The sequence below is a fragment of the Sinocyclocheilus rhinocerous genome, unplaced genomic scaffold (assembly GCF_001515625.1).
Source record: "Sinocyclocheilus rhinocerous isolate Xijiao unplaced genomic scaffold, SAMN03320098_v1.1 scaffold1115, whole genome shotgun sequence".
Classification (NCBI taxonomy): Eukaryota; Metazoa; Chordata; class Actinopteri; order Cypriniformes; family Cyprinidae; genus Sinocyclocheilus; species Sinocyclocheilus rhinocerous.
In genome coordinates, this window is record NW_015658514.1 from 1,627,150 (window position 1) to 1,638,403 (window position 11,254).

Consider the following 11,254-nt stretch of genomic DNA (forward strand, 5'->3'; position numbering starts at 1 on the left):
TATTCTGTATATATATATATATATATATATATATATATATATATATATGCTTATAGGGTTTGAATTTCAGTGCGGGATTGTGGGTATTGTGCATAATTCTACTCATTAACGTGGGTAACTTGGGAAATTCCCAAAAATATTTTATCGTGAAAGACGTTCGGGACAGATGATGGAATGTAGCCTATCATTTGCACATGCTTCTTAGTCTGTGCAAGATGACGCCAAAGAGAACTCAATTCAGTACTCGCGCTCTCTTTGTGAGATGCTTTCTGTGAACTCACACCCAAAGCGCGCACACAGAGATCTGAAACAGCGTGCAACTACAGAATTAAGTTTTGTGTTGAGCCTTATTGCGCGTGAATGGCCAAATACATGCAAAATTATGTCAAAATGATGAGTATTCATGTAAACACAGTCGATTTCTACTAAACATTATTTATGCCATTGCTTGTCATTTATTTGTTCTTATTTTATTACTGGCTGTGTACTTGTCTTTTTTTTAGTTAAAATAAATTCAGAGTTTAAAATCAAAGTTCTTTTTAAGTATCTTCCTCATAATATAAATATGAATCAACATTATACATTGTAAAATGCAAATACACTGTGTGACAAAACATTTTTAGATTAGATGATTGTAGTTTAAAAATATGTCTAAAAAATCCCCCAACTCCTCCCTCAAATTAAAAAATCCCCCCCATAAGAGTCACCTAAATGGGGAATTTCCCCACCAATTTCCAAAAGGAAATTCAAGCCCTGTATATATTTATAGATGGGTAAGATTTATAATAAATGTCCACTTATACTTCCATAAAGTAGTTTTTAAGATTTTTTTTTTAATGATTTTAAAAAGTCTCTTATGCTCACCAAGGCTACATTTATTTGATCAAAAATACAGTAAAAATGCAATAATTTGAAATAGTATTTACAATTTAAAATAACTTTTTAATTTTATATTTTAAAAAGTCTTTTTTTCCTGTGATGGCAAAACTGATTTTATTTATACCCATTACTCCAGTCTACAGTGTCACACGATTCTTCGAAAATCAGTCTGCTGAATAGCTGCTCAAGAAATATTTATAATTATTATCAATGTTGAAAACAGTCGTGCTGCTTAATATTTTTTTGTGGAAATGTGAAACTTTGATTCTTTGATTGATAGAAAGCCAAATAACAGCATTTATTTGAAATAGAAGTATTTGTATTGCAACATGTCTTTTCTGTCACTTTGATCAATATAATGCATCCTTGATGAATAAAGTAATAATAATTTATTTTTTTTAAATGTAATGGGTTAAATCCAAATGGTTGCAGGTGTGATCTTACTTGATATCATCTTTGTCATTTCACATCACCTTTGTACACTTCAAAAAGCTTCGTAATTCAAATTTTTCTTAAATAGAGTTGTGTAGAATATATTTCCTCCATTGTTGTCCTTTATTCCAGGTATAGAGAGTGCTTTGCCACTGTCACACACACCCCTCCAGCAGGCCATTCATTGGCTGTTTGAATGCTGGTGGAGACGGGATCTAAAAGGGAAGGAGGAGCTTGGTTGGACTGCTTTCCTTGGCTGTTTGGAGAACACTGTTACACTTGAAAAACCGGTACTAGAACCACTTTATATCATTATAAAATATAAACTGGCAGATCATTTAATATTCTACAGGGCTCTATGCTTACTTTTCTTTTTAGGAGCACTTGTTTTTTTTTGTTTCGTGTATTTTATCAAAAAGTAGCCTTCCCATTACAAGGTGATATTTGACTCAAGTGATCAGATAGTGCTACGTCCTTAACAACAATGGATGAAATGTGTAGACCTCTACTGATGAGTAAATCTAACGTATGTCCACGGTTGTGTGTAGGTTAATGAGGCTCAGGTGGTGAAGTAGAATAAGAAATATAAGTTACCAATCAAATGAAATCAGTATTAACAAAATTTATTTGTAGAGGTGGCACAGAAGAACACAAAAGTGGCTTGGTGTACTTTCAGACATTTAATGAGGCTCCGAGGTGGCATGAGTGCAATTAAATCCATAAATTCATGATGAGATTAATGTAATATATATATAAAATTTTGAATATAGAAATATTAAATGATTTAAACAACTGAAAAGATACTTTAAAAATGAAACAAACTGCCAGCAGGCTGCAAAAACACGTAGAAACCTTTGAAGCTCCCCTGAGCTCAATCACAGGTATGATGATGATCGGCTCAGTCGCACTGGTGCTCCTAAAAAAAATTTTAATAGTCGCACGCAATAGTTTTCAGTCGCAAATGCGACTGAAATGGTCGCACTGTAGAGCCCTGTTCTATATTGTGGATGAGAAATGTTTATGCTTTTTGGGTATGTTCCCAGGTCGGTGAGCTCAGAAGGCTCTGTACTCTACGAGAGGTGCTTCTCAGTGTGGACTTTGCATCTGAGAGAGGGCAGCAGGTCATTGATCCTCTCCTCCAGTGTTTCTTCAGGCCCTGTCATATTAAACAAGAAGAGGTTTGTGTATATGTGTCTGTGGGCTCATACATTTGAGACATTATTTTCTACTGTCATTGATCATTTTTATATAACTCTGTTTATTGCACATTTTTCAGGGGAAGCGGTTCCTTGCCTTCCTTTTTTCTTGGAACGACAGCTTCATTCGGATGATTCATGAAACTATTAAGAATCAGCTGCAGTTTTTCCCAAAGTATTTCAAACACTCATGACCTATTGTTTTATAATGCTTAAATGTGCACTCGGTAACTTTGTTTATGTTAAGGGACAATATGAGGGTGAAACACCACCTGTAGTAATGTGAATCTGAAAACCTGCTACGCTCAATATATAGATGCTAAGTATAGCAGCTGCAACAATGGAAGTTTATTTATAATGTGTTTGTGCATTAAATGCCTAATGCCTACCAATAAATTTTTTTTAGTTGCCTAGATGTAATACCAAGATGAGTCAACGTCTCCTTTATGTGGACTTGACTATCATTTGGGATGTATCTTTTTAATGTTTTTTAGCGGGTAAATTACTCGGTGCACCTTTAAAAATATTAAATGAAATGATGCTTCACATGTTTGAGGTAAAATTTGCATGACGCTACTTGAGTAGCAGAGTTATCAGGTTATCACTCACACAAACTCATTTTCTCCACACAAAACTTGTACTTATTAAAACAAGCCAAGCAAGACGGTTCTGTAGTAACCTTCACATATTAATCAGACAAGCAATGTTAGAGTGGTCTCTGCTATCAAAGTACACTGCATTTGTTCTGTTTGATCTGGTATTTCTTTTGATTTTAGCTGTCTTTTTTCTCCCGCTGCACCTACAGAACTCTGTCTGTTCATGTGGCTGAGATTTACTTCAGAGCATGGAGGAAGGCATCAGGCTCTTTCATGGAGGAGTTTGAGTCCACCTGCATCCAGGACTTAATGCAGCACGCTCTGTTGCTGCACAGAAACTCACCTGTACACAGCAAAGTCAGACAGGTCAGAGACTGTATTTCATCTTTATTGCAATGAAGTGGTTAATTAAATATGAACTTGTTAACTTTCACTACCGTTCAAAAGTTTAGGGACGGTAAGATGTTTTAATGTTTTTAATAGAAGTCTTTTATGCTCACCAAGGCAAATGTTTTTTTTTATTTTATTGTAATTGTTTACTGGAAAAATACAATAAAAATAACAATAATTAATAATAAATAAGATAAATAATAATAAGACTTGCTACTTACAGTGGAAATTTGACAAATGGAACAGATAATTTAGTGATATGAATTTGTAAACTTAATTCTTCACTGTAAGTGAAAAATTGTCCCTGTGTCTGCATATAGATCCTTACTTATTTCCACAAGCAGAAGTTTCGAGAAGGTGTCGATGAGATGCTGCACAGGCTCTACAAGCCAATTCTGTGGAAAGCATTAAAGGTAGATAATAAATCAGTTGACCGTGTGTTGTTTTATTGTGCTTATATTTTAAACATGTTGTACAAGACTAAATTTGGTGCTTTGGTGAAGTATATCACCTTGTTCAATTAGACATGTTTTTAATCGTTTTCAACAGGCCACCAATGCTGAGGTTCGTGCCAATGCCACACTGCTCTTCACTGAGGCTTTTCCCATCCATGACCCCAGCATGAGCAGTGAGATGGTGGACCAGGCTGTTCAGAAACAACTCGATTTACTGTTTGTATGTCTTGCATTATTATGCATTATCGATATGTTGTAAGTGTTCTGTGTGCGTAAATGGAGTGCACCAGTGTACACCCATTTTTTTTTTCAGTGGCCTTGGTTACAGAAGTATTTCTTCATTTTTAAAGAATAAAAATGTCTTTAAAGGGGTCATCGGATGCGACATGCACTTTTATAAGCTGTTTGAACTGAAATGTGTGTTGGCAGTGTGTGTAAACAACCACCCTATAATGATAAAGATCTCATTATAGATCTTTTAATCTCATTAAATCATCTCCCCTTTCTCATACCAAGCCATTCTCAGATGCATGTCTGTGTGACGTCACACAGACCCAGGCCCCTCCCACGATTGTTGATTGACTCTAGCGTTTTACCTTAGACCCGCCCTGGGTGAGCTGTCATCAGTCCGCCATTGTTTCGAAGCTGGAGCAGATGTAGACAAGTATGTCTCCTAAGCGATTGAGGTGTTCTGTTGTTGGATGTAATAATGAACATAGCAGTCGTCATTTACTCCCGACATCTGAGCCGCTGAAGACGCAGTGGATTACGTTTGTTTCTGAAGGGAATGTGCCCCCCAATCGACCTAAATGTGTCTATGTTCGTGCAAATCATTTGTGATCCAGCCTCACCTACAGAAGAAGTGAGTATAAGGTTCTTTTATGAATCTTTGCAAATCGCCTTTCCTAATAACGTGCTAGTTAGCAAGTTCTGCGGCTAAAGTAAACAGTATCATGAGAAAAGGCTCATCACCCCACAGAAGAGAGGAGCGGGGTGAGCAGAGCTCATTAGCATTTAAAGAGACATGCAACAAAACGACTTGCTGTGTGCAGAGCTGTTGACAAGTTAACAAGGGTGTTGTTTTACACTACCATTGAGAAATTTTAACCAAAGTATGTTATACACGTTTCATTAAGACCCTAAAGAATCATATCAACTTGTGGAAAATGGGCATCCGATGACACCTATTAAGAATTTTAAGCCCTGAACCAAACCAACCAGCTACGAGGTGAATCACAACATTACAAAATTTTTATTAAAGCAAAAAACTATTTATTTGCAGAATCATCATGGGTAATGTAGTTTCACCAGGAATTCTGCTGTTGAAAATATTTAAAAAGTTGAAATAATGCAGGCTGTTTGCTTTTGCAAAAATATTTACCATTGATTAACAACCTCGTAGCTCACAGTAGGTCGTCTTCATCGCTTTATAAGTTAGTTCCCCTATGGAGAAAATGACTGGGATTTTTACTTTGTGGAAACTGACTGTTCCACTCAGTAGCAGTCAACAAAAGATAGTAGCTTTAATGGATATCAAATTGACCCTTTCTGTCTCTATAGGCTCTCCTTGATGACCCACAGCCCCTCGTGCGATCTTCTGCAGTGCTGGGTGTATGTTCTATCCTGGCTCGTTGCTGGGAGGTCATTCCTTCCACGATCATCACTGACCTACTGGAGAAGCTCATCCTGCAGCTGGCTAATGACACAAGCTCTCCAGATGTCCGATGCTCTGTGTTCATGGTAAAAGCCCGACCATCTATCAGTCACTTGAGAAAAGTGCAAAGTGATCAGAGAGATGGGGAGCAATTGCTTAACATCTTTCCAGTTTTGCAGTGGAATGCAATTTACAGCTTGAGAAAGGACACTGTCTTCTGATGAGTGATTTTAGCTTGATTTAGTAATTTAGGAGCTTCAAACTGTAAAAGGATTTTTAGAGGGAATGGAATGTATCCAATCATTAATTAAAAGTTCAGAGTTTAGCATATTAATTTTAAATGAATATGTTTACAGTTCATTTGAGCTTTGTGCTTTTTTGCCATTTATTTTTCATCATCATCAGTCTTGTTAAAGCCTGTTTGTTTGCTCTGCAGTGCATGTCTATAATTCTGGATAACAGTTTAAGTCATCCACTCATGGAAAAACTGTTGCCTGCTCTGAAGAGTAGCCTCCATGACAGCTCTGAAAAGGTGCGTGTTGCCTTTGTGGGCATGCTCCTCAAGATCAAGGCTGTACGGGCAGCCAAGGTAAGAAAAATATATGATTATGAAGAAAAATAAATGTTTAAATCACATTCTGAGCCCTTCCAAGCTATAACTGAGACTTGTCATAGCACTTGCATATCATGCATATATGCATATATGTCTTAAGTCACTGGGGTATATTTGTAGCAATAGCCAAAAAAACATTGTATGGGTCAAAATTATCTATTTTTCTTTTATGCCAAAAATCATTAGGATATTAAGTAAAGATCATGTTCCATGAAGATATTTTGTAAATTTCCTACCGTAAATATATCAAAACTTAATTTTTGATTAGTAATATGCATTGCTAAGGACTTAATTTGGACAAATTTAAAGGCGATTTTCTCAGTATTTTGATTTTTTTGCACCCTCAGATTCCAGATTTTCAAATAGTTGTATCTCGGCCAAATATTGTCCTATCCTAACAAACATACATCAATGGAAAGCTTATTTATTAAATTAAATTTCAATTTCACAAAATTGACCCTTATGACTGGTTTTGTGGTCCAGGGTCACATATGCTCATTTGTTGATTTTGATTGCTTCCATTGTCCTCATTTGTAAGTCGCTTTGGATAAAAGCGTGTGCTAAATGACTAAATGTAAATGTAAAATAATAGATTGACATTATTTGACACTTTCTTTGTTCTCTCACCAAATTTGCTGTCCTTTGAGTTAAAATGTTATTTCAAAAATGTAAAAAGTTAATGCAAAGTATTAGTGTACTCATTTTTTGCCTATTTTTTCCCACTTTGTCATGCTACAGTTTTGGAAAGTGTGTTCCCTGGAGCACCTGCTGGCTCGATTAGAAATGGACTCTCCTCCTGTTTCCAAGCGAATCGTCAATCTCCTGTTCAACTCATTCTTTCCAGTCAACCAATCGGAGACTGTCTGGTGCGAGCGATGCGTCAGCCTGATTCAGACAAACCCTGGGGCGGCTCGAAAGTTTTACCAACATGCTTATCTGTACACAGCTCCTGCTAATATAGGTTAGATTGTTTTGGATACCCCAGTAAGCTTTCTTAAATATGAATTCTGTTTTATATTGTGTGTTGAGTTACGAAGGTTTAGTTTTGACATTTGGAAGTACAGTATGTGTCGTTCTCAGAAATGTCAACGTAAACTCACAGTGCTTTCTCTTTGTAGTCAAGCTGATGCTAGTGATCCGAAAGTGCCTGAATGTGTGCATTCAAAATGCAGGAGATGATGAATTTGCATCTAGCAATAAAGAAAACAGCACGGTGAGACTTGATATACACAGCGGTTTAAAAGTTTGGGGTCAGTAAAATTTTTATTTATTTTTTTATATGTTTTTAAAATAAGTCTCTTATGGAAACCAAGGCTGAATTTATTTAATCAAAAATACAGTAAAAGCAGTAATATTGTGAAAAGTTATTACAGTTTAAAATATTTTTTTCTATTTTAATATATTTTAAAATGTAATTTATTTCTGTGATGGCAAAGCTAAATTTTCAGCAGTCATTACTCTGGTCTTCAGTGTCACATGATCATTCTGATATGTTGATTTGGTGCTCAAGAAACATTTCATCTCATTAAAGTTGTGACCAGTTGTGCTGCTTAATTTTTTTTTTTTTTTTTGTGAAAACCATAATATTTTTTTAGGTTTCTTTGGCAAATTTAAAATAACAGCATTTATCTTTTGTAACAATGTAAAAAAGTCTTTACTGTACTTTACTGCTTTTGATCAATTTCATGCATCCTTGCTGAAAAAATATATGTATATATACGACTTTTAAAAAAAATAAAAATCTTTCAAATGGTAGTGTATGTACAGTCAGATATTCTTCACAAACTAAATCTCACTTATATATTATTATTTATATTATTAATTATATTTTAAACAGAGAAAAGCCTGTTAATATTCAGATTAAATGTTTTCCACAATATCCTACAAACTGTCGAGCAATGATTGGGAAGTTCAGACAGATATAAACAATAATAATAATAGTAATAATAATAATAAAAAATCCAAATTTATTTTTAAGTTTGTTAGAAAAATTAATCTTAAACATCTAATTTAGCTAAACCTAGCTCTCCCCATGAACAGAGCCATACAAGCTGGCATGGAGTTAAAAAAGGAAAATATAATTAAAAAAATAATGATTATGTTTGTCATTGTCACTAGATGTTGGAGGATGTTCTCTCAGTGCAGGACACTGCCTCCATGGCCAGCCTGCTGGAGATCCTCGTAATTCTGTGGAAAAGTGTTCAGAAATCTCTCATGGCTAACCAAGATGCCTTCAAGTACACCACATTAAAGTTTGCATCAGTTCTGCCCCAGTATCTTAAAATCTTTCAGGTAAGTGGCACATTCACAAAGAGAACCAAAGGACTATTTAAAAAGCAAAGCTGAACACTGTAATCACACCCTTAAAGCTGATGCAATATGGTTGCAACATGACGCAGTTTTGTGCATATGTGTGTGCGCAGGAGGAACGGTGTAAAGCCCCTCTCATTCTTCTAGCCTCTCTACTTCCTGCCTCTTCTGTTCCAGCACTGAGGTTAGTAGGACTCTCCCCCTCAACTACCTATCTGTGCAGCTCACATTGTTAAATACCCCATTTTAAAGCAGTAGAGCAGCTAAAAATGAAAACACCCCCTTGACATGAGACTAATCTGAATTGTCATTCCTGCAAAGGACAGTTCAATTAAGAAAAAAGCATTTCAAAATCATCTTTCCTGCTGAGTGTCTAACACAGTCCGCATGGTGTCTCAGCCATCTCCCCAGAACAGCAGGTTGGCTTAAAAGCGAAATGCCAATTCTGATTCCTATTTGATCCAAAGGTGTTCTCTAATGCTGGTGGGATTGAGTGTGTTTTGAAGGCTTTAGAGCGATCTGTAGGGCTGTCTGGGTGTACTGCATGACTGTGTGTTCCTCTCTGCAGGAGTAAAGTGATGTCTCACTTGAGGAGTTTGAAAGCAGGCACCGCTGTGACCGCATACAGTCAGTCGGTGGAGTGTCTCTGTAGCTGGGGGCAGATCAGCCATATTGTGGAGCTGATAGAGAACTGGCTTGTGGAGGCCTTACCTGTGAGAGCGGTAAATGTCCTGTAGAGTGTCCATGTGGGGGGTCATAAGGTGTTTAAGGTGTTTTCATATCCTCTATGATCACTCTCTTGTCAGCAAGGTGATGAAGATACATCTGGTAAAGTGCATTTTGATGGGCTGGAAGAGTCGATACCAGATCTGGGCCTAGACTATCTGGATTATGTACTCCTGCACCCTAAAACCCGAGACTGTCTGTTCACGCTGCCACTGGATCAGATCAGACCACTTTCATAAGGCCCTCGACAAATGGAAGGTACAGAGGTTTGATGATTACTATTACTGAGAACTGGTGCAAACATACTCTTTATGTGATATTACGGTCATTACGAAGTCAATATGGTAATTGCAGGTTTTCACCAGTCTTGCTTTAAAGATACTGCTGCATTGAGCTGTTCAGCTAAATGACAATGTTATTATATTAGTCAACGCTCTCTAATGAGCCGATAGAATAGGGTTGTGCCAATAAACAATAGTATCATGTATCGACGATAGTCAGAGATATCGCCACTGTGGCTGATGCCTTTGACGATATCAAGACGAGTATTATTATTGTTATTATTTTATTGTTATTATTATCGGGCTAATATTATTATCTAATTAATATTAGGGCCTATTTGTTCCATCATATTTCTTTTTACGCGTTTTTACAGTGCTGTGCGTTATAACCAATCACACACGATTCTGTTGAGTTTGTGAATGCAATGGCCAATCAGAGGTGTTGAGATGAGTCGTGTTTTGTTGCTGAGTTCGCACTCGCTGACTGAATTCTGCTCTCTCGAGAATTCTCTCATCATAAACTACAAAGTGCAGATGTGCGTGCAATATAAGTACAAGAGATTTATTTACGGTTATTTACATACGGTGTAGATAGCTTCACTGATTAAAATGGGGGGGTGCATAAACTCATGCTAGACTGAAGTCAGTGATATGTTCTTTGATAATGTAACTGAGGAACTGTAAGCATTATAATTAGTAACTTAGAATGTTTTTATTAAATTATCATGTTAAATACAAATCAGTCATATAATTTTACAAATAAAAACAGTCATATTAAAAATATTTTATGACATGACATCCATATGTTACTTGACTAAAGTACTTGAATATGTAGTTTAGGCTGCTTTTAGCCATACCCTGGATTTGGTTTACTCTCCGGCTATGAATCCAAGGAAATAAATTTACATGATAATATCGTGTATCAGCGATCTCACAGGCTGAGGATATAACTATGGAGCATATCGCCCAACACTACTATAGAATTGTTTTGTTCATGGGAGGTTGTATTTACGGAGGTCTTCAGATATTACATAAAACTTTTCAACCAGAAAACATACCCACTTTTCCAGATCATAGAGGCAGAAAAAAATATTAGGGTCTTTTTATGCTTCGTTCTGAATTGATTCCAGAATGTACGATCATTTTGGAGCTATTGTCATTTCTCTTTTGTATATATGTGTGCAGTCGCTGTTGTTTTCCTCTCTGAGTGGAGCAGAGGTCAGTGTGGCAGTCACTGAGACAGCGCTGAGAGCTTTTATCTTCCATGGCCGACTCTGTATCCATCTTCAGCACAAAGTGAGTGTACTGCAGTAACCCCTCTGCATTCACTCTTTGAGTCTCTCACACTCCAAACAAAGCCAACATCCACTGAACACACTCACACAAGAGATGTTAAGATGTGAAGAGAGGTTTAAAGGAAATAAGTTTTCTGTCAGTACTTTAGCTATACATTCTTTAGCTATACAGTACAAGGGTACTTGTGATCTTACAAGGGTAAATAAAGAACTGGGGCTGGTTGCAGACTGGTCATAACTTTTTTTTAATTCAGTTATGAAAATGTAGATTGGTCTTATTTGTATTGGAAAAGTAAGACTGATAACCACTTGGCAACTGCTAGAAAGTTTTGTATAGTATTTTCTTTACTCTTTACTTCAAAAAACTGTCTAAAAAGGGTAATATTTTATGTATTTGAGGTCTGGGATGTGGGAACAGTGAAGAGAG

At 36.4% G+C, this 11,254-nt stretch overlaps 1 protein-coding gene across 1 annotated transcript in view; it reads left to right on the plus strand.

Annotated features, from left to right (window-relative positions):
• Positions 1-10,941, plus strand: part of ncapg2 (non-SMC condensin II complex, subunit G2) — a 12,884-nt gene extending 1,943 nt beyond the window's left edge. The window contains 16 exon segments of the mRNA XM_016530688.1: positions 1,444-1,601; positions 2,355-2,489; positions 2,588-2,682; positions 3,313-3,469; positions 3,814-3,906; positions 4,043-4,168; positions 5,509-5,688; positions 6,039-6,191; positions 6,954-7,176; positions 7,334-7,428; positions 8,334-8,507; positions 8,639-8,709; positions 9,094-9,247; positions 9,332-9,484; positions 9,486-9,509; positions 10,718-10,941. Of these exon segments, the coding sequence (XP_016386174.1) occupies positions 1,444-1,601; positions 2,355-2,489; positions 2,588-2,682; positions 3,313-3,469; positions 3,814-3,906; positions 4,043-4,168; positions 5,509-5,688; positions 6,039-6,191; positions 6,954-7,176; positions 7,334-7,428; positions 8,334-8,507; positions 8,639-8,709; positions 9,094-9,247; positions 9,332-9,484; positions 9,486-9,509; positions 10,718-10,846 (2,120 nt within the window). The 3' untranslated portion in view covers positions 10,847-10,941.
• The last annotated feature ends 313 nt before the right edge of the window (positions 10,942-11,254 follow it).